Below are 23,078 nucleotides of genomic sequence, written 5' to 3' on the forward strand. Positions count from 1 at the left end.
ATTTGACACAGGGCACGTGCTCAGTGAGTCTAATGAGGGTGTGTTCTAGTAGTATCGTTGATTGCTGCCCTTCTTAAAGATGCCTCATTTATAATCCCCTTCAGTATTTATACTTTTAACAACTAGTAAGGATGGATAGAAAGAGAACCAGGAGGTGCTGTGGTGACCTTTAGGTTGGCCAAAAACAAACCCCAGGTCCTTGATAGCAGGATGAGAGGGCTCAGAGAGCAGCCAGCTGGCCCCGTTTGAAAGCCCATCACCCAGGCAAATAGGTCAGTGCCGCTGGGCCACAATCTCTGAAACCGAGGCGCTCCAAGGTGCTGGTCTGATCTGTCGTCAACCAGCAGTGGGTGTCCGGCCAGCGGTCAGCGGGTCGGCCCATTTGACAAGAGCTTTTAAGGAGGGGATGGAGCGGAGGGAGGGCGGAGGGAGAGCGGGAGGACAAGAGCCGAGTTGTGTTGCAAGGACTGATTATGCGTACTGCGAGGCCGCTTTCCTGGATGTTGTGTTTGTGTTGGAGCCGGTGGCTCCAGGCAGATGTTGCAAATGAAGGAGGTGCTGTTGTGTGTTGACATTGTGGGGGAAATCGTCCCGGATGACATCTGATTGGCATTTGAAGAAGAAATTTTTCCAATGACAATGAAAAAAAAATCCCTAATCCATCCTCACACTTTTGATATGTGATATTTATTATAGCATCAATCCTTTCCATTGACTCTTATTAGTTCCTCAGAGCTGGCAGCCATCTTCTTACAAAGCAGACTTTTTACCATCACACTTGACTGGATCTTAAGATCTGTCACTGTGGGAAATAATGTGTTTCTTATATGTATTTTCTTTTTGTTAAACAATATTTTGTTTCTCTGGGTCCTCTGCCTCTGTGGCACAATCACCCTCCAGCTGTGCCCACTGCCCACACACAGACACACACCATCCATCTGCCGGTGTAAGCACACACTGCTTCAACAAACATCAGATGACCTTTTACCTCTCCAAAGCCGCCTGCACACACACAATCGGACACCTGCAAACACGAGTGAGCACACACTCATCCGCACACAAAAGGTAAAGCTGTGGACTTATATATGGCCTGATATGTTTGATTACGGGGCTTTGACAGACTTTATGGCTGCATTGTTGAGAAGAGATAAGCTGCTGGTGACAAGAGGTCTAACAGATACTGTATACACTGTCATAAAAGATGATCTTAATGAGGGAGGGAGTGTATAGACTATATATTGTCCCGTAGTCCAGACGTTCTCAAAGTCCTTGAGTGGGTTCCAGTGGGGTCTGCAGGGAAAAGGGGAATCATTTATTTTTGCTTAAATCCCGTCCATAAGTAACACAATGACATCGGGGTTCACTTTCTGTAATAAACCCCTCTAAAAGCTACGCTCTTATCAGATGGGGGACCCTGAGGCTAAATCTTTGAAATGGGCCTCCCTGATCTAATTGTGTCAGTGAAATGAGACACATTATTCTTTTTTGTTTTTTTCCATCAGTGTTTGATACAGGCTCTTGTGCCTGTATAAGATCTTTAAAGTTTAAAAGGTCAAAGTCTAACAGAAGCTTCTCTCCCCCACAGAAAACCCTGCCGAAACGCTTCATCGGTAGTCCCCCCTTTAATTCTGTGACTTTGTGACATCACACTTTGTCACCATGTTACACATGTGCCTAATTTATGCCTCGAGGCTTGGAAGATGAAAACAGAATGAGAAAACTGATGTGTTTTTTGAGCACTAAAGCATGTAAACCTATTCTAGTAGTAATCCAAGATAAAATTATGAACTTGAAATGAGCACAACATGTCTCCTTTAAGGAAATGGTGACATTAAAAGATGGAGAAGCACTGCTGGAGTCTATATCTTTCTGATTTTATTGCCAGGGTTTTATACTTTAATCAGGTAAATTCGTCTTAGCATCTTTATTGGTGTGTATACATGTTGTAGATTCACAATATATAATAATAATAATAATAATAATAATAATTATGAGCTAAAGCATGGACTGGTGATAGAGTAATTCATGCGTTTCTTTCTTTCTTTCTTTCTTTCTTTTTTACAGTAAACTAGCCGACACTATACTACTATACTATTTTTGATTTTCACAATTTAAAGGGGCCCTATGTAGTTTTGGAGAAGAAATTCAAACTCAGAATTTGAATATTTACAATATTAATGAGGTAATAATGCAAACTCAGAAATATTTTTTTTTTCCCTGTTCCTGTTTTCTGTTCTCAGAACACTGTAGAAAGCTAGAAAGGTGGCAGGGTCCGCCACATATAGGAGGAACAGTGTGAAACTGTTGTCCTTTGAGGTCAGTTTGTTTATTCAGTCATCCAAACGAAGAGAGTTTATTTATTTAGTTTGGGCTTGAAGCTTTTTCTCTTCTGATAAAATTTCTTCCCCAAAACTGCGCAGTGCACCTTTAAATATTTCACCACTGTATCTGTTTCTAAACTGTCAAATAGCTGTTAAACGACACAAAATGTTTGTGCGGTTTGTTTAAAGAATATGAAGTATAAACAAAAACAAAACAAAACACAACTTGCACTCAGGGCATTCAAAGTTGCATCATTGCGCAACACAGCGCCGAGTTGCCGAGCGGGGATAAATCAGTTCAAACCCTCCCTCCTTTCGCTCCCTGTGACTGGTCCCCGCATGTGTCAGTCAGGGGGAGGGGTGCACCGCTAATTTCTATATGCCTGTATGTCAATTTAAGAGTCAGATTGCGCTCTCTCTCGTGTGTGTGGATGTCAGCTACCGAAAGCCCACAAGGTAGTCAGCGATAGTAAGCCTGCCGGAGCGGACCTCCACAGCCTCGGTGTGGGATTTCTTGGAAACCAGATGAGACTCTGGAGACGTGCGCCTACCTGCTCACATTGAACCCTCCGCCTCTGGATATTGCTGCCACTTAACACGCATCCGCACACTTGAGTCTCGTGGTATTTTCGCTCCTGCTGTGTCACAAACAGCACGCCTGGGAGAAGACTCATCAGAGAAACTTTAAAGGAGACTTTGCAACTTTGGAGTTACATCCAGTAGCGGTGAGTTCATGTGGTTTATCATCTGACAAGAAGAAGAAGAAAGAAGAAGAAGAAGAGGAGCATTTCTCTGGGAACTTACAGAAGGCTTTGGGAACATGTTCAGCAAGTGCTCCGTGGTGTTATTGAATGTCCTCTTTCTGGTTCGGGCGCTCTCGGCTCATGAGTGCACGCCGTGTGATCTGCGGACTTGTCCCGGCAAGGCGACGCACGGCTGCGAGGGTGGCCGGAGCCTGGCCAGGGATCCGTGCGGATGCTGTGACCAGTGCGCCCGGCTGGAGTGGGAGCCGTGCGGCGGACAGGACTGGGCGCACGGCTACTGCGCCCTGGGGCTGACGTGCGCCTCTTTCAACACAACAGGAGCAGCCACGCTCCCTGAGACTGGAGTGTGTAAAGGTGGGTAGCGCTTACAGTCTGATTTTGTTTTTTTAATGAAATTATAGAAGTTGTGTGAGAGATTGAACGTGTTGAGTCATTTAACAGTGCAGTAAAAGAGCTGTAGGTGTCAGTTCTTTTCAGCCACCCACCCTCCACATTGAAGTGTCCTGAAGGCATGACCATTCAGACGTCAGTTAAGTCCTGGCTGCAGGGACTGTGTCAGTGTTTACCTTGTCTCTGGCCGCCTGGAGCAGCTACCCAGATCTGAGGGGCTCTTGACTGGCAGAGAGGAGTCATGTTCAGCTGCTCTTTCTTCCCCCTCAAAGCTTCATTCACTCTCCGCTCAGGAGCATGACAATAAGATTGGCAGCAGTGATCTGGCACTAGGTTACACCTCAGCTTCAGTGGACTCTTTTCACTCTGCTTCACAACTCAAAGAATGGAGGGGGAGGGAAAAAAACAGGCAGTGATTTGAGATAAGACAAAAATGACTGTTTGAGTCTGTGTGAGGGGCAAAATAGTGGATTACCCTTGGCGTGACTGTGCTTTAAAAATTGGACTGCGCTGTAATTTAATAAATCAGCTGCCTGCTTCTTGTCTGTATTGTTTACACCGGGGGGTTCGGTGTGAGATGTCACGGTTTGACAGCACGATTGCAAAAGACCCCAGCAGAGATTCATGCGCAATCCTGTGAAGCCACAGTGCTGGGGCTGTTTTGTCGTGCATGTGCTCGTTTTACGCACAATTTGAGCAACTTTCTGAACTTCAAAGAATAAGCTGGGTGTCAGGTTCCTAGCGGCGAATGAAGTAAGTAGCAATGGCCGTCCCCTGAGGACCCCCCCGGGCCCCTTCACCTGCACTGCGTCCGGCCTCTTTTGGAATGATTGAAAGGGACTGACAGAGAGTAAGCAGCTCTCAGTGGGTGTCTGGATCCCCCTGACCCTGCCCTCCCATCATCCCTCTGTGGGGTGGTCCTCGAGGGTTTTCCAGGGGTCTCAAGCCCCCAGGCCGTCCCGGGAGACGCCGCTGCTGATTGTGCCTCACACACAGGTTAGCCTGGCGCCTGGAGGACATCTCCTCTGCAAATTAACAGCTTTGGAGACCTAATGGCTCCTCTGATTGAGTCGTGCCTCTGGTCCTGTGGCTCCAGGGGCCTCGGAGCACGCTGCTGACCCCTAAATCAGACACACGTACGCACACAATCTCAATATCCCAGAGGGTCTTGGTGGGGGTAAATCAACACCTCCCAGTGTGTTTTCAGGGGCCACGGTAGGCAGGCTGCTGGAGGCTGATCCCAGATTTCCCTCCTCGAGCTGCAAGGGTCTTAAAGTGATTAGACTCGCAATCAGGAGTAGGGGGTAAATGTTTCCGCTTTCTGATCCCCTGCTTTTCTGCTCACAGTTTTGATTTTCTGGGTGGCCATAATCTAAGTAAGTGTGGAGGCACAACAACCTTAGAACACAGGTGATGTATTACATGAGAGGTGGTGATGCATCATAACTCATCTAATAATCTTACCGTTGAAGTGTTTATATCCAGGCTTTGATGCCATAAGATCTCACTACTTTTGAAAGCATAATAACAAAAAATATATATGTATACAATACAACGAAATACAAAGAAAGCTAAACAAATAATTATTCTCATAGAGGAATGAGGCTTTTGACACTGAAGCTGATCAAATGTTGCAGATTCAGGCTGCACTAGGCGATCATTTCCAAAAGGGGGGATGGACCCGGTTTGTTTCATTCAGACTCTTTCGGTTCTGTTGGTTTCAGAGCCATGGGCAGAGCCGTCGATTCTAACTTGCACAAACCTCAGTCGGATAATCAATGAGTCAGACATACTAAATTAACATGTCCGCTGTCCTCCCTGCTATGAGGGGATCAAGACGGGGAATGCAGGTTAACAAGGGGGATGCATTTTGCTAAAAAACACTATGTCATCCCCCCTTGAATCACCGACCGGGTTGCAAGTTGAGTCTGTCGGATGTACACAGGCACCTGCTCTTGGGAAAAGTCATATTTGCATCAGTGATCAGGTGAAATCATTCAGCCTCTGCTGCTAAACGACTTGTTTTGATGTTCTCATTGTATTCTCGCGTCTGCCCTCCCACGCCACGCTTCCCCGAGCTCTAGAGGCACTTAACATACCACGTAACAGAATGTCTGTTTTACAGGGACGCTATGTCCGCTGCACTCCTTCACATGCCTTCTACTTCTCCCTTCCTCTGGTATTATCTAATGTTTCAAAGACTTCCTTTTTAGCTCGCTATCAGCCAGAGGGCCTCTAGAGGTCAGCTTTCCCATCCTGGCCCTGGATGCCAAGACAAGCAGTCTCAGTGGCTGAGAGAGGAATCCCCCTGGGATGAAGCCATAGACCCTGGCTACAGTCATGCCAGGCCAGATAATAGATACCAAGGCCAGACCAGACCGGGGTCAGGCTAAATGTGGCTAGACTGAGGCAGACCAGCGTAGAACAAACTGGGCCGACTGGGGTCAAGCACAAAAATGAGTTAATGAGACAATGCCCTCAGTGTCCGGCCCAGCCATTCATTAATTGTTTTGACTTCCACCTCTTTTTCTACATGCCAGATTTAGCGCCCCACACAGACAGGCACCCCTGCCACCACCACCTCAAAAGAAAATACCCTCCCAGGCACAGGAAAGCCTCGGGATGGAAAAAATGTGGAGCCGAGGATCATTTTAAGGTGAAAGGAAATCACGGGGAAAGTTTCGGTGTGGTTTATTGAAAAGGCTGCTTGTGCTTTGCCAGCCTCGTTGGCCTGTCTGGGAGAGCTATTAACAGCACAGGCTGGCTCAGGTTAAAGGTAGTATTACCTTCACCTCGTCCATCGGCCCGTGTTTACTGCTGTGCTTGTGATCGTCGTCCATCACAGAGGAGTCATCCGCACAACCGACCTTAACTTGAGGAAAGTGTTTGCTGGGATGCTTTCTTCTGCAGTCACACTGATTCACTTTGACAGTAAAATGTATTACCGTAAGACACTGGCTTTACCCCACAGTGGAATATCTGCTTTCAGTTAATAGGTACATGTGTTTTATTATGATTTACAGCATTTAAAAGCGAAGCTGTGGAATTCTGTTTCTTTCCAATCACTTTGAGTCATCACTTTATTAATCCTCTGACCCCTAACTGAGAATGAAAAGCATTTTAATTTGAAATGGCTTTTTTTAAAAATCTCCGCCAAGGAGGGTTTTTTTGTGTCATTTGTTTGTTGGTTGGTTTGTTGGTTTGTAAGCAGGATTACATAAAAACTACTAAAAGGAATTCCATCAAACTTGGGCGGAGGGTGGGTCTCAGCCCAGAATAGACCCCATTAACTTTTGTTGAGGGCCTGGATAAAGGAAAGGATCCAGGAATTGTTTTTCAGTTTCTTTAACATTGTGAGATTTCTTGGGGAATAATGCATGGATCTTGATGGAAAAAGATCAGGCGTATTTAGGTTGCTTGTATCTATGAGTGAGTACAAAAGGGGACTGTTTGATCGATTCTGATGTATTACTATAGATTAAAGCTGTTGTAAATTATATTTTCATTGAAATAAGTGTTAAATAGCTCTATTTTCACTGTTATAGAGTACTTGGTTGGTAACCTATGTCTCTCCTCCCCTTGCTCCAGAAAATGGGGATACCAGAAAATGTAGTTTCTCTTTTACTTCATGTAAAAGAGAAACTACATTTTCTGGTATCCCTGCCCACTCTATCCAATCAGGACAGAGAACTCCGTCATATAGCGGTCCTGTCTGCTCGTGATCATGCAGAGAGTTTGTTGCTTGTGTTTATTTTGGATTAAACCTTTGCACCTTTTCCTCTGCTGCATTGTTCTGGTGTGTAGCTGTTTGGAGAAGAAAGCCAGAGTATTATGATAAGCTCCAATCACGCGTCCACACTGCTGGTTGAGGCCTGGGAGCTAAATGCTTGGGAAGGGGTTACTCAGTGTTACAGTTTGTCTCATCCTGTTTACTCTGCTGCCACTCTTAGCACGCTTGAACAACTGTGAAGGAGGGTAATTTGGGGGTATACATGTGTGTGTATTCATGCATGCATGTGAAAGGAACACTACGGGTGATGTATACGTTGGGGCTGTTTAATCCCAGGGGTTTTGGTGGTTGTTCAGCCCACATGGCAGTAACGGGACACATTCCTTCCCATGGTAAAGTTTTCATCCAAGTTGGGCTAAGCCTCGAGGTGCCCTCTCAGGGGGCGAGGCTCACTGGGAACAATAAGTGGGTATGGTGCAAGTGGCCTGCGTACAGAAGAGGCGTTCCAGCAGCCAGCAGAGATGGAGACCCTGGGAGGGCCCCATGCTGTGGAACAAAAGCAAACAAATGGGCTCAATGGCTAAAGTAGCGTGGCACGACGAGGAGGGAGGAGGGAGGAGGGACAGCAGCCCAGAAATACACTGGTCACTTCAGGAATGACGGTGCCAGGGCAATGTGTTGCAACACAGGCTCTAAGCTGGCTAACCCTTCAGCACTTTTGGGAAACAAATCTCAGTTTCTGGCACATTTCACCCTGTGATTACACTCTGTCCAATGTCTTTTTATTCCCAATCAAAATAGACAAACTAGCCAGAGTGAGAAGTCCATGTTCTTTCCCTCTTGACCCCCGTTCTCCTCGCTGTCCTCCGCAGTGCTCCCCGACCATCCAGAAGCAGGCCTGGAGGACGAGCGCTGTCCTCTGATGACTGGCTGCGACAGAGCTGGGGGTCAGTGTGTGTGCGATGCCCGTCACTCCTGCTTGGGCTCTTTCACCTACCCCGACCAAGAAACCTGCATGAAGGCCAGCAAGTCAGGTGAGCCCTCTCCTTCCATCACACACATGTTTAAACACAGACACACAAGCACAGAAGTCAGAGAGAATAAAGCTGTCCATTGAGAGGAGCTAATCCATAACAGATGTGGCTCTGAGGTGACTAATGCTACTTACATATCATAGTGATGACACACACGCTAAAAGCTTTGTCTAGCGGTTCCCCTCTCACCCTGAGTGGTGCCATTGTCTGTGACTCATTGATGACAGTGGTCTGTGTGTGTGTGTGTGTGTGTGTGTGTGTGTGTGGGGCTGGATTTCAGAGGGTCGCAGGCACGAGCACCGGGACAGACACAGAGAGAAGTATGTGGGACCATCCAACCCGGCCTGCATGTTCTCAGGGTGTAACCTGACCGCCGAGGGCTGTGTGTGTGAGTCTCAGAGCTGCCATCACCACTTCGCCTACATCAACCGCAGCCAGTGCCAGGAAGCCGCAGGTAACCTTCAAATGACCTGCAACTGGAACTGACAACCACACGGCAGCCGAGAAGTGGCTTTACTCAGCTCGAATTATTTAGTGTTAAGATGTGGGGATTTATACCTGAGTCTGAAATAGATTCTGCAACTACAAAGTTACAGCCCATACTTAAAGATCACCTCCATGCGTCTGTTGGGCATGCAAAACTCTTCAACTCTCTTGTGTCTGACATGATTTTTGCAGAAAAAAAGGCGTAATTACAATGTTAAAATGGCACATTGGGGTTTAGTCAGCTAGCACAGCAGCTTTGGACCGGAACAGGCTGGGGCTAGCTGGTTAGCATGCTATCTTCAGAAGATATCTCTGCAACACAATACATAATTTTAGCAATCATAATGTTAAAACTGCTATTTATTCACATTCTGTTGATTTTTTTTGATTGTTTTCAACTAAGCTTCTTACATATTGCCCCTTTTAATATAAACACCAATATAAGCTGCTTAAGTTTTTCCCTTCTCTTGTACAAACTAGCTCTCAGTGGAACACAGAATTCCTTATGTCCAAGCTCATTATGTGTGTAAGGAAGCATATTGGCGCAGACCAATTAAAAGCTTGTGACTCCATATATGGTCACCTTTGATTTTAAGCAAAGGGGACCTTTTAAGTTCAAGTATATCAAATCTTTTTTTACCAATCTGCCTGAATATTTATATGGAGTCACATGCCATCTCATGGTTTATGAAAGTAAAAGACTATTACACAGCACTTCCCATTTAGGCTGCAACAAACATATTTTCATTGTCGATTAATCTTTTGATTATTTTCTTGATTGTTCAATCAGTTGTCTGGTCTATTAAATGTCAGAACATGGTGAGAGATGTCGACTAGTGTTTATCGAAGCCCAAGATGACATCCTCAAATGTCTTGTTTTGTCCAAAACCCAAAGATATTCAGTTTCAGGAGTAAAGAATCCAGAAAATATGCACATTTAAGAAGCTGGAAATTACATAATTATGATGTTTTTTTCTTTAAGGAGACATAATATGCTCATTTTAATCAGTTTTCTCATACTCTAACACTCTTTTTTAGCTTTGTACTCTTTAAGACCCTCTCCTAAATACCCAGTCTGACATACCCAAACTGACTGCTAGGCATATATCGTGTAAATGTGTGGCATGGTGAAGTCACAAAGTCACAGAATTAAAGGCAGGACTACCGACGAGGTGTTTCAGGAGAAGTGCTTCTGTTGGTGCAGACTTTGACATTTTTAACTTTCACATGCACAAGAACATTCATGAAACACTGAAGGAAAGGGAAAAAAATAAATAGCATAATGATAAATTGATCATCAAAACAGTTGCAGATTAATTTAATAGTTGACAACTCATCGATTAATCGCTGCAGCTCTACTTCCCATGTTACAGTCAGAGACCGGGGAAGGTACAGGAGGAGGGAAAGAAGGAATGAACATTAAACAAGAGTGAAAGAGAGAAGGTGCAAACCCGACTGACAGAGAAGCAAAAACAGAAAAGGTCTCCAGTAGCTCCTGAGTCTGATGATGGAAATATGGAGGGATTCAGATGTATAGAGAGTGTAAGATGAATGCTTGCCCTGTGTGGGAGGTAAAAAAAATATTCTTTGAATGGTGTGAGAGAATCCAAGAGTTTGTGTTTACCTCCAGTCTTAGCAGCCTGCCTGATTGACACTTGTAGGTGAAAAAGTGTTATTGGCACAGAGAGTTTAGTTTCCTCAATTGGATTGTGAGGTGGCTGGTAGATAGACAGGCACTAAGTGGTGGCTGCCTCCTGAGTGACATTTGCAAAATTGGACAGGACTGCCAGTGAGTGATCCTCTGTGTGTGTTGGGTAAACCTCATCTTACTGAGTGAGCTTTTCAAAGGCAGAAAACTGGAAAAACCATGCTGTAAAGCTGAGGAAAACTGGCTCGGTGTTATGGTGAACAGATTAAGTCCAAAGCATGTGACTGTGACTGCTTTTGTTTTTATCCACATGTTGCTCTCCTTTGGGACTCAAGGTTCCCCCTTTCTTTGCAATTGGCTGACATTTCAGATGAAGAGCAGCCCACTAGCAACATTTTGAGGTTATTTAATGACATGGAGGTTATCGCAGAGCAAGTCTCGAGCCATCTATTCAGTAAATCCCACAGGAAGCGTGTTCGTCAAACATTATATTGTTTAGACGTATCATTGAAGTCTAGTGTCCCAATGAAAGATCTGCTCCTCTATGTTTTGTAACTCCCTCATTTCAAAGCCGGAGCCCAACGGATGACAGTTTAAACTCACACCAGTGAAAACTGTAAACAACATTTTTCAGCAGCTTATGAGTTCTCGCTGCGACACACACCCACCCTTCTGATGGCCCCTCATTAAGTAAGAGACCAGGATGTGTGCGTCTGTTATGTCTGCAAGTATGCATGTGCATGTGGAACGATGCACACGTGTCTGCGCGTGATAATTATCTTGTTTGTGTAGATGTCTCGGCAGAGATTTTCCTTTGTCTGTCATCAGGAGGAGCTTCCTGTGCGACCAGACCGGGACTCTGTGGTTAGGATCTTATTCGCTCAGTCCTGTTGGACTCCGGAGCGACTGCGTCCGTCAACTCCTCGTTGTCCTGACACAGGCAGTTATTAAGATCTGTGTTAGCTTGCCCTGGTAATGTGTGATAGCAAATGCATCCCATAAATCTGCTCCCGAGGCATGAGCGCTCCACTTGTATTTACATGCATTGGGGCATTAAAGGGGTGGGGGGAAAAATTGCTTCTTGGATGCATCGTGATTCTCTCTTGAAAGACTGTCTCAATGTAAGAAATAAATGAGCCTCGATTTAAAACTCAAATCTTGACATCATGCTCCCCTGTAAAAATATAGGAAGACTGGGCTCTACGTTCCTTACAGATGAACCAACTGGCTAGTGAAACGTAACAGACGTAAACATGTGCACCGTGTGTGTAAGAATTGGCCACCTGTTGAATTTATACTCAGACAAATAGGGGGCAGCATATTGGTAGTGTAGCAGCAAATTGCTGCTTCAAGTAGCTGCTGTTAGCTAAGTTAGCCATGCAGCTAGCGGTACCGAACTGGAGCTCGGAGCACCGTGGGAGTGTGTGTGATTACACAACTAACACTGAGACTTCGGCGCAGGACAGGCCAGGGCTCGTTATAGTATAGTATATAGTATAGTTCAGGCCTCCGGAGATGGGCACTGACCCAACCTCCATCTCACTCCTCTCCCGCTACTGCCTCGCCTGAATCCGCCATGTCTTTGTCATCCCCGTAGTCGGCACTGCTGTAAATCACCTCTGTACTTTATTCCCTGTCGTCAAAATGGCTGTGTTTGTTCCCAGTCTGACCTGAAAACCTCCTCTGGTGTAAAAGACACCAACCTGCAGAATGAGCTAATAGGACAGTGGCTAACAGAACTGACTAGTTAACATCAGCTACAGTTAACAGCAGTTAGCGGTTATTCTGATGATATGCTGGGAGGAATTCAACAGGAGGCCAATACTTACATAATGCAACTTTCAAAGTCGACCTTGTGTTCCAACACTTTCGCAGAAACCCTTTTCAGACATCAGTCGGAACATACTGTAGATTCTCCTCTTCAGATCTCACACGTGGTAACGGTTTGGCCTCTCACTTTCTGTCTGACGCACTCAGCGGCTCATCCCTCTGCCGTGACTCACTGTGATCTGTTAAAACTCAACATCTTTTTCTGCCTCACCACAGTTGGTGCTCAATCACCTAATGCTGCCTCTTGTAGCTGCAGCGGGATCCTGTCCTCTCCCTGGCGCGCAAAACCACTGATGTAATTTGGCTGCAAACGTTCAATCGGAAGCAACATGGTGTGCTAGACCCACATGTCAGGGAAAGAGGATGTGATAAGTGTGTGTGGGGGGGGACACAGGAAGATAGGAAATCATAACATTTTGTTGAGGTATTTGTGTCAAGAAAAGGGCCCCGGGAACAGGGTGGTGTTTGGTAACACTCTGGGATGGTTTACATATTTCATTCATGATAAGGCCCCTAACTGCTATTTCAGAGGAATTCCCCTGTTGCTGCTCACTGACAGGAACAAGTCGACAGAGTGTTTAGCTGATTCATACAACTGGCATCACTTAATACTAATATTTGCTCAGACAGTCATTATTAATTGTTGTTTGTCGCTTGGTTTGTCGACTTACTTGTTCTAGCGGACTGAGAATAGAGTAAAATCATGTGGAAGTTCACAAGCGGTTCATCAGACGATGAAACGGTGCCCACTATGATGCAATGGCACAAACTGACCTTGCGCCCACAAATTCACTTGCCCACCTATGCCACCTCCGTCCTGCCTCTCTCTGCCCTTGTGAAAGGCCTGTTAGTTCTGCTTGGCTGCAGCCCCTTTGTGGCAGAGCTATTACTGGCCGAGCCAGACCGCCACTGGCTGGCAGGGGCGCGAGACGTCTGTTTGTGTGTGCATGGAAGCGACGGCCCCTGTTGCACACTGCAAGCTGCTCGTTTCCCAGCGTGTGAGTATTTGTATGTGTGCGGGTGGTGATTTCAAAGAGGAAACAAAACTCTTGTGAAACAAAGAACTTCCCTTAAAGGCATGTTGGGACTGCTCTCAGCCCACTCGCTACTCATGGTCAGCCGCTGACCAAACCAGCCAGGGTTAGGCCAGCAGGAAAACCCAAGAGACACACTCACATGAAGTCTTCCTACATTCCTACATGTGCAACCCTAACCCTGACCCCGTACACTAGATCTGGACCTAAAGCCTCAGTCATTGACCCAACCATAACCATTAACAAATCAAAGACACCCTGACTGCAGCCTAAGCCAACTCTTTTTGTTCACAGGCACATTTCTTCTATCGTCAGCCAATCAGTTCCCAGAAAGAGAACAGATCCATATGGCCAAAATCCACACATAACTCAACCGGCTCTTCCACAATTTATTCAACATCTGTCTACACCTCAGCCCCCCCATATAATTGTTTTCTATATTTACTACAGATGAGTGTCCCCTGAGTGTGGCAGTACACGTGACAACTGTTCAGCTTTATGCTTAATGTGCACTACCCTGAAGCACAGCACGCTCACCCTTTTCATATGCATTTTGCGGTAGATGTAACGATTGTTGATCTCCGTCTGAGGGACAGGCCCTTCAGCCAGAAAGACGTCCCGCACGCCTAATCTTATTGGCCATCTGACGGCAAGGAAAGGGTGTGTTTCAATGGAATGCACACATTCTATGTACACTTACTATGCACACACACAAACACATACATGAAAAATCTATGTGCAAATGTGCACCTACATGTGGACACTCTCATTACCTCACCCAGACATGCTCACTCACAGCTGCAGCGGTGTTGCTTGGGACACTGAAATCACGTTTTTCAAATACAAATATTTAGCCAAAGAGCGAGAGAGCGAGAGAGCGAGAGAGCGAGGCGTGCAGGCAGCAGACGCAGGCCTGCTGCATGCCTACGCCCGACTACCTCGGGCTTCTCACCACGGTGTGAAGTTCCCACCGAGTGTTTCTTCCCGGTGACCCCGTCTGTGCCTTTTGGCCTGGACCCCCTCCCAGGCCTGCGCCGCGTTCCTCACACATATACTCACACACGCGGATACACACGGCGAACAATGCCGACTTTCTCAGCTGTAACTGCTGGTGGGCAACGGGCCAGGCCCCCACAGCTTTACGTGAGAGACGGCCCTGATGTGTCCCTTTGCAGAGCAACTTTATAAAACCTGAGGACAGACCAGAAACCCACGGAGGGCAGCTGGACTGAGACAGCTTTGTTCTCAGCTGACTTGCTTCCAAAGTCAGTCAGCGAACAGAACTCACATTGTGCGCTTTTTCCATGAGTAAACTCAGGCTGTCAACACAGCCTCCTCTGCCTGGCTGAGCCGCTCTGGTTCGGGGAAAGACTGCGCTCCTTGTACAGCCGGCTTGAAGAGAAGAAAAAAACCCATTTAGATAGGAGGTGTTTTTCTTTCTTCAATGAGCTGCTGAGGTGCCAGAAATATGCATTGTTAAAAAAAGAGACTATTCTGTGGTAATGAAGCAATTTCTGTACCTCACCTCTTCCAGACCAGCGTCAGGTGTGTGTGTGTATGTGTGTGTGCATGTGGTTGTGTGTCCCTCTTGCGGGTCAAAGGTTTCCCATTCTTCGCTATCTTACAGTCGCACAAGTGCACATGTTGCCTAATCTGCACAGAGAACTTATCAAGCATACCAAATCAGGCTTTTTGTGTTTGTGCAAGCTGGAGTATGGCCACCATTGTGATACGAAGATTGGTTCAGTGGTTGCTGACTCACTAATTACAGCCATTTATGCTCAGAGATAGAACACAAACAGCACAGGATAAAATCCATTTGCTGCTGACTTTTTCCATCCTCTCTGTCTGCCTATTGTGTTTATAAATGCGGCAGCGAGAAAATTATATTAATTGGACCTGCAAGGGCTGGACCGTTTCCATGGATGGATACAATTCTATTCATTTGAATGACAATGGTATGTCTGCCAGCTGCTTTTCCCAGCGCACTCTAACCCTAGCCATTATCACAACTGAAAGAGTAATCAGCCTTCTCCGGGACTCATACAATACACAGAAAGTGTTTTTCAGTGTAGAACGTTGTGCGAGATCGTCCCAGGGTGTTTTCTATGGCTTTAAACAGTGTGAGGTTTTCATATGCAAAACCAGTCTTCAACTGAGCAGCAGCAGCAGACTGCATTAGACTTTATTGGAAGTAAAACATTCGCCAATCAGCGTTTCCAACTGAAGTTTATTTAACTCCAGCGCAGGAATTAGGCCAAAAACCGTTAAAAGGCTCGTAGCCTCCCTTAATTCAGGGGTTTTCCCCTCATTTTCTATGACACTATTCAGCCACGAGGTTTATCAATGAGAGCTTTGTGGCGGCCCTCACTGTTCCCAGGTTGCTTGAGTAAACAGTACAGTACAGATACCTCACACTCCGGCTCTATTTATCTGGAGCCAGAAAAATTCAACGTTTCCCTTATCCTCAATTTCATCTGTCAGAAATGTTACCTCCACCCACCGAAATACAGCAGGCACAGTCTTACAGCCCCTCTCCTCCATGTTTATTTGAGTCAGGTAGACATCAAACAGCTCCTTAACTGCGATGCCAGCAGAGCATCAGGTCAGAACAAAGAGTTCATCTTAAAGAGCTCCAATGACTAAAGGAGCACTATGTAGTTATGGGGAAGAAATTTAAATCAGAAGAGAAAGATCTTCATTGACTGATTTTTTTGCCTAAACATACTAAATAAACAACTTCTTCGTTTTCATGACTGAATAAACTAAATAAGCAAACTGACCTTAATGGACACCGCAATTTCATACTGTTATACTTAACTTGTTTATAGTTGGCGGACCCTGCCACCTTTCTAGCTTTATACAGTGTTTGGGAACCTTATTTTCCTATGAGAACATCTTGTTTATTCAGTTATGGAAAAGATAAATGTTTCTGAGTTTATATTAGTACCTCACCAATATAGTAAAAATTTTAATTCTGAATTTCTCCTCCAAAACAACACAGTGCCCTTTTCAACAGTACACAGTGTAATTCACAGGTCTGTCTGTTGAGATGAGGAACAATTATCGGAGGATCTGAAGTCTCGACCCTGAACCGCTCACTTCGGTTTCCCCCGTCTTTTGGCAAAACCCAGAGGGATCCACTTACAGGTCTTCAAATGTCAGGGATGAGGCACATCCTCTGAGAGACTCGTGTTGCGCCGTGGAGCCAGCACCAGTCTGGGAAGACCATCAACAAAACTCAGCTTCTGGAAACACAACCAAAACCCCAAGCGCAGTTACGCAACCTCAGCCCGTATCATTTCCTCCCCTCAAAAACCCTACGTATGCAAAGATCGTCAAGCATTTCCAATAACTAAATCATAATCCACTTAATTGAACTTTCCTATAAGGCACTCATTTGTTGTCACGTTTCCTCCTTTAAATGCCAGCGATGATTTAAACTACATGTATAATTACCAGATTATCCTCATTCTCATCCATCATCTCTGTGCATGTTAATGTTTCCGCTCGTCCTCTCAGCTGTCAGAGTGCTACAAAGTGTGTGTTTGCTGTGCTTTCAGCGGGGGATCTGGGAAACGACTTAGTGATTGACAATTATGGGACGGGACTTGAGTCTGCTCTCCGCAATCCTTCTCCTCTGCCCACACTGTATACATTACAGTGACACTGAGAACCAAAATAAACACGTCTTTGGTTTGGGTAATCCAATCTTTGTAGGTAGCTACTGTTCTCATACAATGTCTACACAGAGGGGCGCTCCACTTTTCTTTTCCTGAACGGGCTCCAAAATACACCCCTGAGCCCCAATCCCAGATTTCCAGAAACCCCTGCACCCCTTTCCTCGCTAACAAGGGGTATCAGAGCTATTATGTGAATGAATAGACAAACACAACCTGGTATGCTAAGCGAAGGGGAGATTCTAGACCGGCAGGAAGAAAAGCTCTGCTGAAGGTTGGCTGGTATTAATGACTGGTTTTAGAGCGTGAGGGTCTGTTTGGGTTGTGAGCCAGGCTGGGTGGGATCAGAGGCCGTAGACAGGATACGCAGGGAGCCTTGTCGTGTCTACAGTGCCGCTCACACTTCTCTGACAGGATGCTGTGAAGCTGTCACGGACTGAAGTGGGGATCTGATGACTGCACAGAGTTTGTGTTGGGCGACTGTGTGAACTCGACTTTTAGACCGTAACACGAGTAGCGCCGCTCTGAAGTGGCTTAGCTGACACTAAGAGCAGGCAGCCCTCACACACATGCACAGAAAAACCCGTCCTGACTCCAGGAGAACAGCGTTGGCACTGTTAGAGCGAAAGCAGCTGATGTTTTATTAACATTGATGTGCGTCCCTGTCTTTGTTTCAGAAGAGCTGAGGTGTGCCGGGGTGACGTGCCCCGCTGTGCAGGTGCCCTCCTGCCCCAAGGGCTCAGTCCTGACCAAGAGCTACACGCCCCCTGCTGGCTGCTGCCCCTCCATACCGCCCCAGTGCACTTGCGACCTCCGTGCCTGCCACAAGCCCCAGTGCCCGAGCGGACAGCGCGCCGTGCCACTCAGCCAGGCCAGCGGTCAGCCAGGAGACTGCTGCGACGTCTTCGAGTGCCAGAAAGGTGATTACACAGAGCTGCACACTGCACTACAAACTGTTTCGATTGGCCTCCCGCTGGGGGTAGCAATGGCACAGTCGGTGTGAGATTCATCGCCTTCGAGGAAGCAATTATTTTCCTAAGAGTAAGGCTTTCCTCCCTGCTGACTAAATGTCCACAGATGAAAAGCAAAGCTGCTGATTGGATAATTACTGTTGGGTTGTTTTATCAGGCTGGGCCGATGCCTCTCAGGGTTAAGACCATGGTTCAAAGGCATTTTTTCAGGGGTGTATCCACAGATATATCTATTGCCTGAAGCGATATTAAATATAATGGATCTAAAGTACGCCTGTGCACCATTTTCTCACCTGGTAAAAAAAGAGGAAATACAAGGAAAGAGAAGCAGGAGAGATCACATGCAGAGCATACCTGTCAACACTCCAGATTTTCAAGGAAGTTGCCCATTTCTAACCCTTTCTCCCACTTTGCTCCCAATCGGTATAATCTCCTGTTGCATGCACAAAAGGACCCTCCTGATGTGCATCACTCATCACTGCGCTGGCTTAAGCCCTCCGCTGCGCTCGGAAGAAATACGCTTCCAAAACTTCCCCTTTTATAATGCAAATTTTAGATGTTGACTTTCAAACACTTTTTTTGTACATTTTGTTTTTTTCTTATGAACTTTACTGAATTTAAGACTTATCTTATGTCGTTCTACTTCCACATCCTCGTATGTATTCTATTAATCTGTGGTGTGGGGTTATATGCAGGTGGTCTCCGTCTCTTCCGCAGCCTAATGTTGGCAGGTATGATATAGACGTGGCCCAGAGGCAGCCAGGAGAGTCAGGAAGGCAGGGAGGGGACCTGTGGTATTGGTCTGTTTACTCTGTGCTCCCAACAAATATTCGCTGTTTTACCAACAGAACAAATTCCCATTCTGGCCCCTCCACATGCATAAATGAGTGCCGTGTCCCGGAATTAATGGACTTAACGAGCCCAGTGACCAGAAAAGTGCTTAGGCTACGAATTTGCTCAACAGAAGTGCAGTGTCAAAGGGTTCCTGTCTGGTCACACGTCCAAAGGGAAAAGGTTCAACAGTTCATTGATGGGAATGCTTTTTATGTGCTCCAGTCTGCCAGTGGGGAGGGTAATCGAGTCCGGCAGGCCGGCGGGGGCTGAATGGCAGCCGTGGGGGCCATGGGATCAGTGTTTTGATAACAAGTGTCTGCTGCTCTTTGGGCCTGGGGCTTGATGCCTTTTGTGCTGCCCCTACCGTCCGTTAGGCCTGCATGACTGCGCGCCGTGTCAGAAAGCTCCACAGACAGGGACACGGACAAGGACACACACTGGGGCCTCCTAGTCACCTCTCCGGCCCCTAAAACACTGGCTACACATACTGTATTCATGTTAAGTCTAGGTTGCTTTCAAATACCGTACCTTTGCTCTAATGGAACACACTTTAGCACGGCCCCCTATTGTCTCAGAGTGTCGGGCTTGGACTGATTAACTTGTTTCCATTGCCCACTTGGCTGAGGGCTCATATTTAGTCAGGGTCAGTGTGTGCGGTGACAATAAATCCCACCTGTGTGTTTTGGCCTCCATCGCAGATGTACTCTTTCCACTGCTGGCTGGAGAACGGCTGTAACTGGGTGGCAAACTAAACCTGGCAGCTCCGTCCTGACCTGATGTCATCTGATGTTACAGATAATCCTGTTAGATCCTGTTTAGCTGTGCTCTGTTGTTTATCAACACGTTAGCTCGAACATATAGTTCATATGTCGTCTGGATGCAGCCTAGGTTCAGGGCTGACATCATCACACTAATGGTTCTCAGGGAGCTCAAAACACACAACAAACAAGTTCTCAGAAATTGATGTTAGGGACTTAATTAAAATTTATATTTCGACATTGTCATTTAATATTCTAAACTAATCAAAAGTCTGTAAAATTGATTTTAATAAATCCCATCATTATTCTTCCCTGGGGAAAGTCATGCTTCCCTCTGTGGTTTTGCCTTAATTCGCCTCTAAACCACAAGAAGCGCCAGTATGACAGTCCATTATGAATGATTTAGACCTGCCTGGGGTCGATGTTTTATGGCCCATCCATCTCTGCATCCAATCCTCACCTCAATTTAGAGAAGACTGAACATCACAAAGCATGACTGGAATTTAGACTCAGTGCCGCAAGTTGTTTTAGGGATTACCATTAACAAACACAGCGGAAATCACATGTGAGCGTCCCCTCATGTGACTTCCTATTGCTTCTGTGAGCGTTAAAAAACGTTGCCGTGCCTTTTGATTTCGGCCAGCTAAAGTACTTATTGCATTTTCTCTGCTTGGTTTTGCTGCACGCAAAGCGGGACGGCAGGAATACTGAGTGGGACCGAGAGCGGAGCGGGGAACAAAAAGATGGCGAGGACGAGAATAAAAGATCAACAAATCCCCGCTCTACTTTCAACTAAGTTGGCCCACCTGCTTTGTATTAGAGCGCAGCGCTGCTTGTCGGGAGGCACGGGGTCATCGGCGCGGACGCTTTGAGTCTGTGCTCAAAGGTATGGCGTGCAGATGCCGCCGCAACCTCCACTCTCATTTATAGGCAAACCGCTGGCCCCACATCTGCTTGCATCTGTGCAATACATTTACTCGCCTAACTAGTGCAGCTACTCATCTGTGATTGTGGAGACTTTCTTACATAACCACATTGCCTCACCTCCCTCATGTTAGACTGTGTTTGATGAAAAGTTAGTGTGTGGTTACTTGAGATCTCAGAATGATGAGTCACCCAAACCACTGTGGTACATTTGAAGACGTAATCAAGCACTACCATTGAGATGTCATGTTGTAATCTTCCTGTTCCCCCGGCTATAAAACTACCACCATTAATTTTAAACGATTAATTATATTTGTGTCATTATGTGGACTGAGGATGTTATTATTGTTATGTCTTTCAGCTTTTTAAAAAAACTTTACAAACACACAAATTCATGCATTCGGGTTGTAGGTTCAGTTCAGACCTTGATTTTTACACAATACACTGACGTCATTACGTCAAAGCCATCATTCACATTCATTACATATATTTACTATGTAAACACAAATAAATAGATAAGCAAATGAGTCACTAAAAAGCACTTCTCTTAAGACCAGTACGCCGAAAAAGTGGGATGGGAGTGAAATATGACACATTTGTAGCTTACAAGCAGCCACTGAATGCACCATGTAGAGTGCAGTCATTTAACAATAGCAGGCAGCTGTTAACAGTCCAACAAAACACAAGTTTTGGAGGTAAGAAGGGAGACAAATTTGAGGAGAAAGGTATTTTTTTTGCAGTAATTGTTGTCCTCTTGGGTGCAGGATTGACAGTGTCTGTTGTCAGTTAATGTGAGTCAGGTAAAAAGTGAAAATAAGTGTTTCGACAGGCCCGTTTTCTATAAACAAGACCAGACTCAGGTTTTCCAGCAGAGCTGTAACTAAGCTCATTTATCTCATAGTAGAAGGAGCAGGTTCTAAGTGCTTGGATGCTTCTAGAAAAGGCAGTCCAGAGCATTGATTCACTCCACCTGCCACCGGCACACTGAGCCCAGATTCTGCCAAAGCCTCAGACCCACTACTGTTTTCTTTTACTCCACAGTGCAAGAGCCCAACGCCTTTTCAATACTTGATAGATCCCTGTGAAATTCCTCCCCACGGACTTGGCTTCATTGTCTGATGAATGCCATTCCACCCTACAGGCTTTAACCTCGGCACCATTTGGTTCAGATAAACATTTCCATCAATCGCAGAAAATGAATGGATGTTTACGGATTTGTAATTCACTGTATACAGTTGTGAAAGTCTCTCACCGATCAACCTTGACATTTGTGATTAAAATCTGCGTTTTGTCTGTCATACAGTCAGGAAAACAAAATTCTTGTGTTAATCTTTGCCAAATGTGACGGACACCTGACTGCACTGTGCCCTGCTCGTGTGTTAAGCATTATCATCCACACATGGTGTTCAGTTTGATCTGTCTGATCATTCTTTCCCCTTGTTCTCCTCCGTAGTCTCTCCCAAGTGTGTCCACAATGGGAAGGAGTTTTCCGAGGGAGAGGTGTACCGCATGGACCCCTGCTGGCTGTGTCAGTGCCGGGGTGGAATCTCCTTCTGCTCCAAGGCAGAGTGCGCTGAGCTGGACTGTGAAAACTTTTACATTCCTGAGGGCGAGTGTTGCCCCGTCTGCATAGGTACACACATTTACCTTTATGATTATTATTATTTTACCATTATTCTGTTAATATATGGCAACCTAATTCTTAATCTGGCCAATGGTTACACTGTTAAAACAGGAAGATTCTGATTTACACTAGTGTTTTGGATTTTTAAAGGGACAGTTCACCCCAAAATCAAAAATACATATTTTTCCTTTTTCCTGTAATGCTATTTATCCATCAAGATTGTTTAAGTGGGAGGTGCAGAATTATGGAGATATGGGCCGTATAAATGTCTGCCTTCTCTCAAATGTAATGGAACTAGATGGCACTCAGCTTGTGGTGCTCAAAGCTGCATATATAAAATAAAAAAAACTCAACAGCAATGTATCTTTCCAGAAATCATGACCCGGTTACTCAAGATTACCCACAGATCTTGGTATATAGGTATATATTGGTAAAACACAAATGAGCCCAAAGCCAGGTAGAGTTCTCTGATATTGTGGCCCATATGGCAACCACATTACGGTCTGCTAAAGCCAGGAGATGGAGTCAGTTGCCAGTTCTGGCCTCTGCCTGCTTGGCTACAGTTGATCAGGCATATGAAAGAGAGTGAAGAAGACAAAGAGCAAGGCTGCATCGGAGATCATGTCAGGTCAGTGTTGGAAGAACACCTGGAATATGCAGCCGTTTAGATGGTATGGAATGCTTTCATCTTCTTCCTATGGAAAGCTGCTCTCAACTTACTGTACGGCTCACTGCGGAGAACATTGGCTGTAATACTCTTAATCTGGATCAACAAACGTATTTAAGGTTACCTGGTTGAGATTACACTTGAAGCTGCACTAATCAATATTTCTGTTTCAAAGGTGTACTATGCAAGACTTTCTTAAAAAACAAAAACAAAAAAACAATGTAAAGACTCATACGAAAGTAATCCCTCTCAGTCATCACTGATTCACTAGAAGTGTGTGGTGCTTCTTATCTGCAAAGACTGCCCTCTGCCTGTATTTTCTTCATTTTTTGTCATGTTGGGGAGATTTCTGGGCACAGGCCTTTGGTCAAAGGTGTGTAGCT

At 45.6% G+C, this 23,078-nt stretch overlaps 1 protein-coding gene across 2 annotated transcripts in view; it reads left to right on the plus strand.

Moving 5' to 3' along the window:
* Positions 1-2,745: 2,745 nt before the first annotated feature.
* The window catches only part of LOC311273571 (cysteine-rich motor neuron 1 protein), a 36,169-nt gene continuing 15,836 nt past the window's right edge, over positions 2,746-23,078 (plus strand). Inside the window, exons 1-5 of one of the 2 annotated variants that reach the window (XM_084380680.1) lie at positions 2,746-3,439; positions 8,078-8,239; positions 8,520-8,693; positions 17,595-17,837; positions 21,858-22,037. In XM_084380680.1, the coding sequence (XP_084236806.1) occupies positions 3,142-3,439; positions 8,078-8,239; positions 8,520-8,693; positions 17,595-17,837; positions 21,858-22,037 (1,057 nt within the window). In that variant the 5' untranslated portion in view covers positions 2,746-3,141. The remainder of the gene's footprint in view (positions 3,440-8,077; positions 8,240-8,519; positions 8,694-17,594; positions 17,838-21,857; positions 22,038-23,078) is intronic. The other variant, XM_084380681.1, reaches the window with a different exon arrangement.

This window comes from Pagrus pagrus (genome assembly GCF_965226575.1).
Source record: "Pagrus pagrus genome assembly, chromosome: 18".
Classification (NCBI taxonomy): domain Eukaryota; kingdom Metazoa; phylum Chordata; class Actinopteri; order Spariformes; family Sparidae; genus Pagrus; species Pagrus pagrus.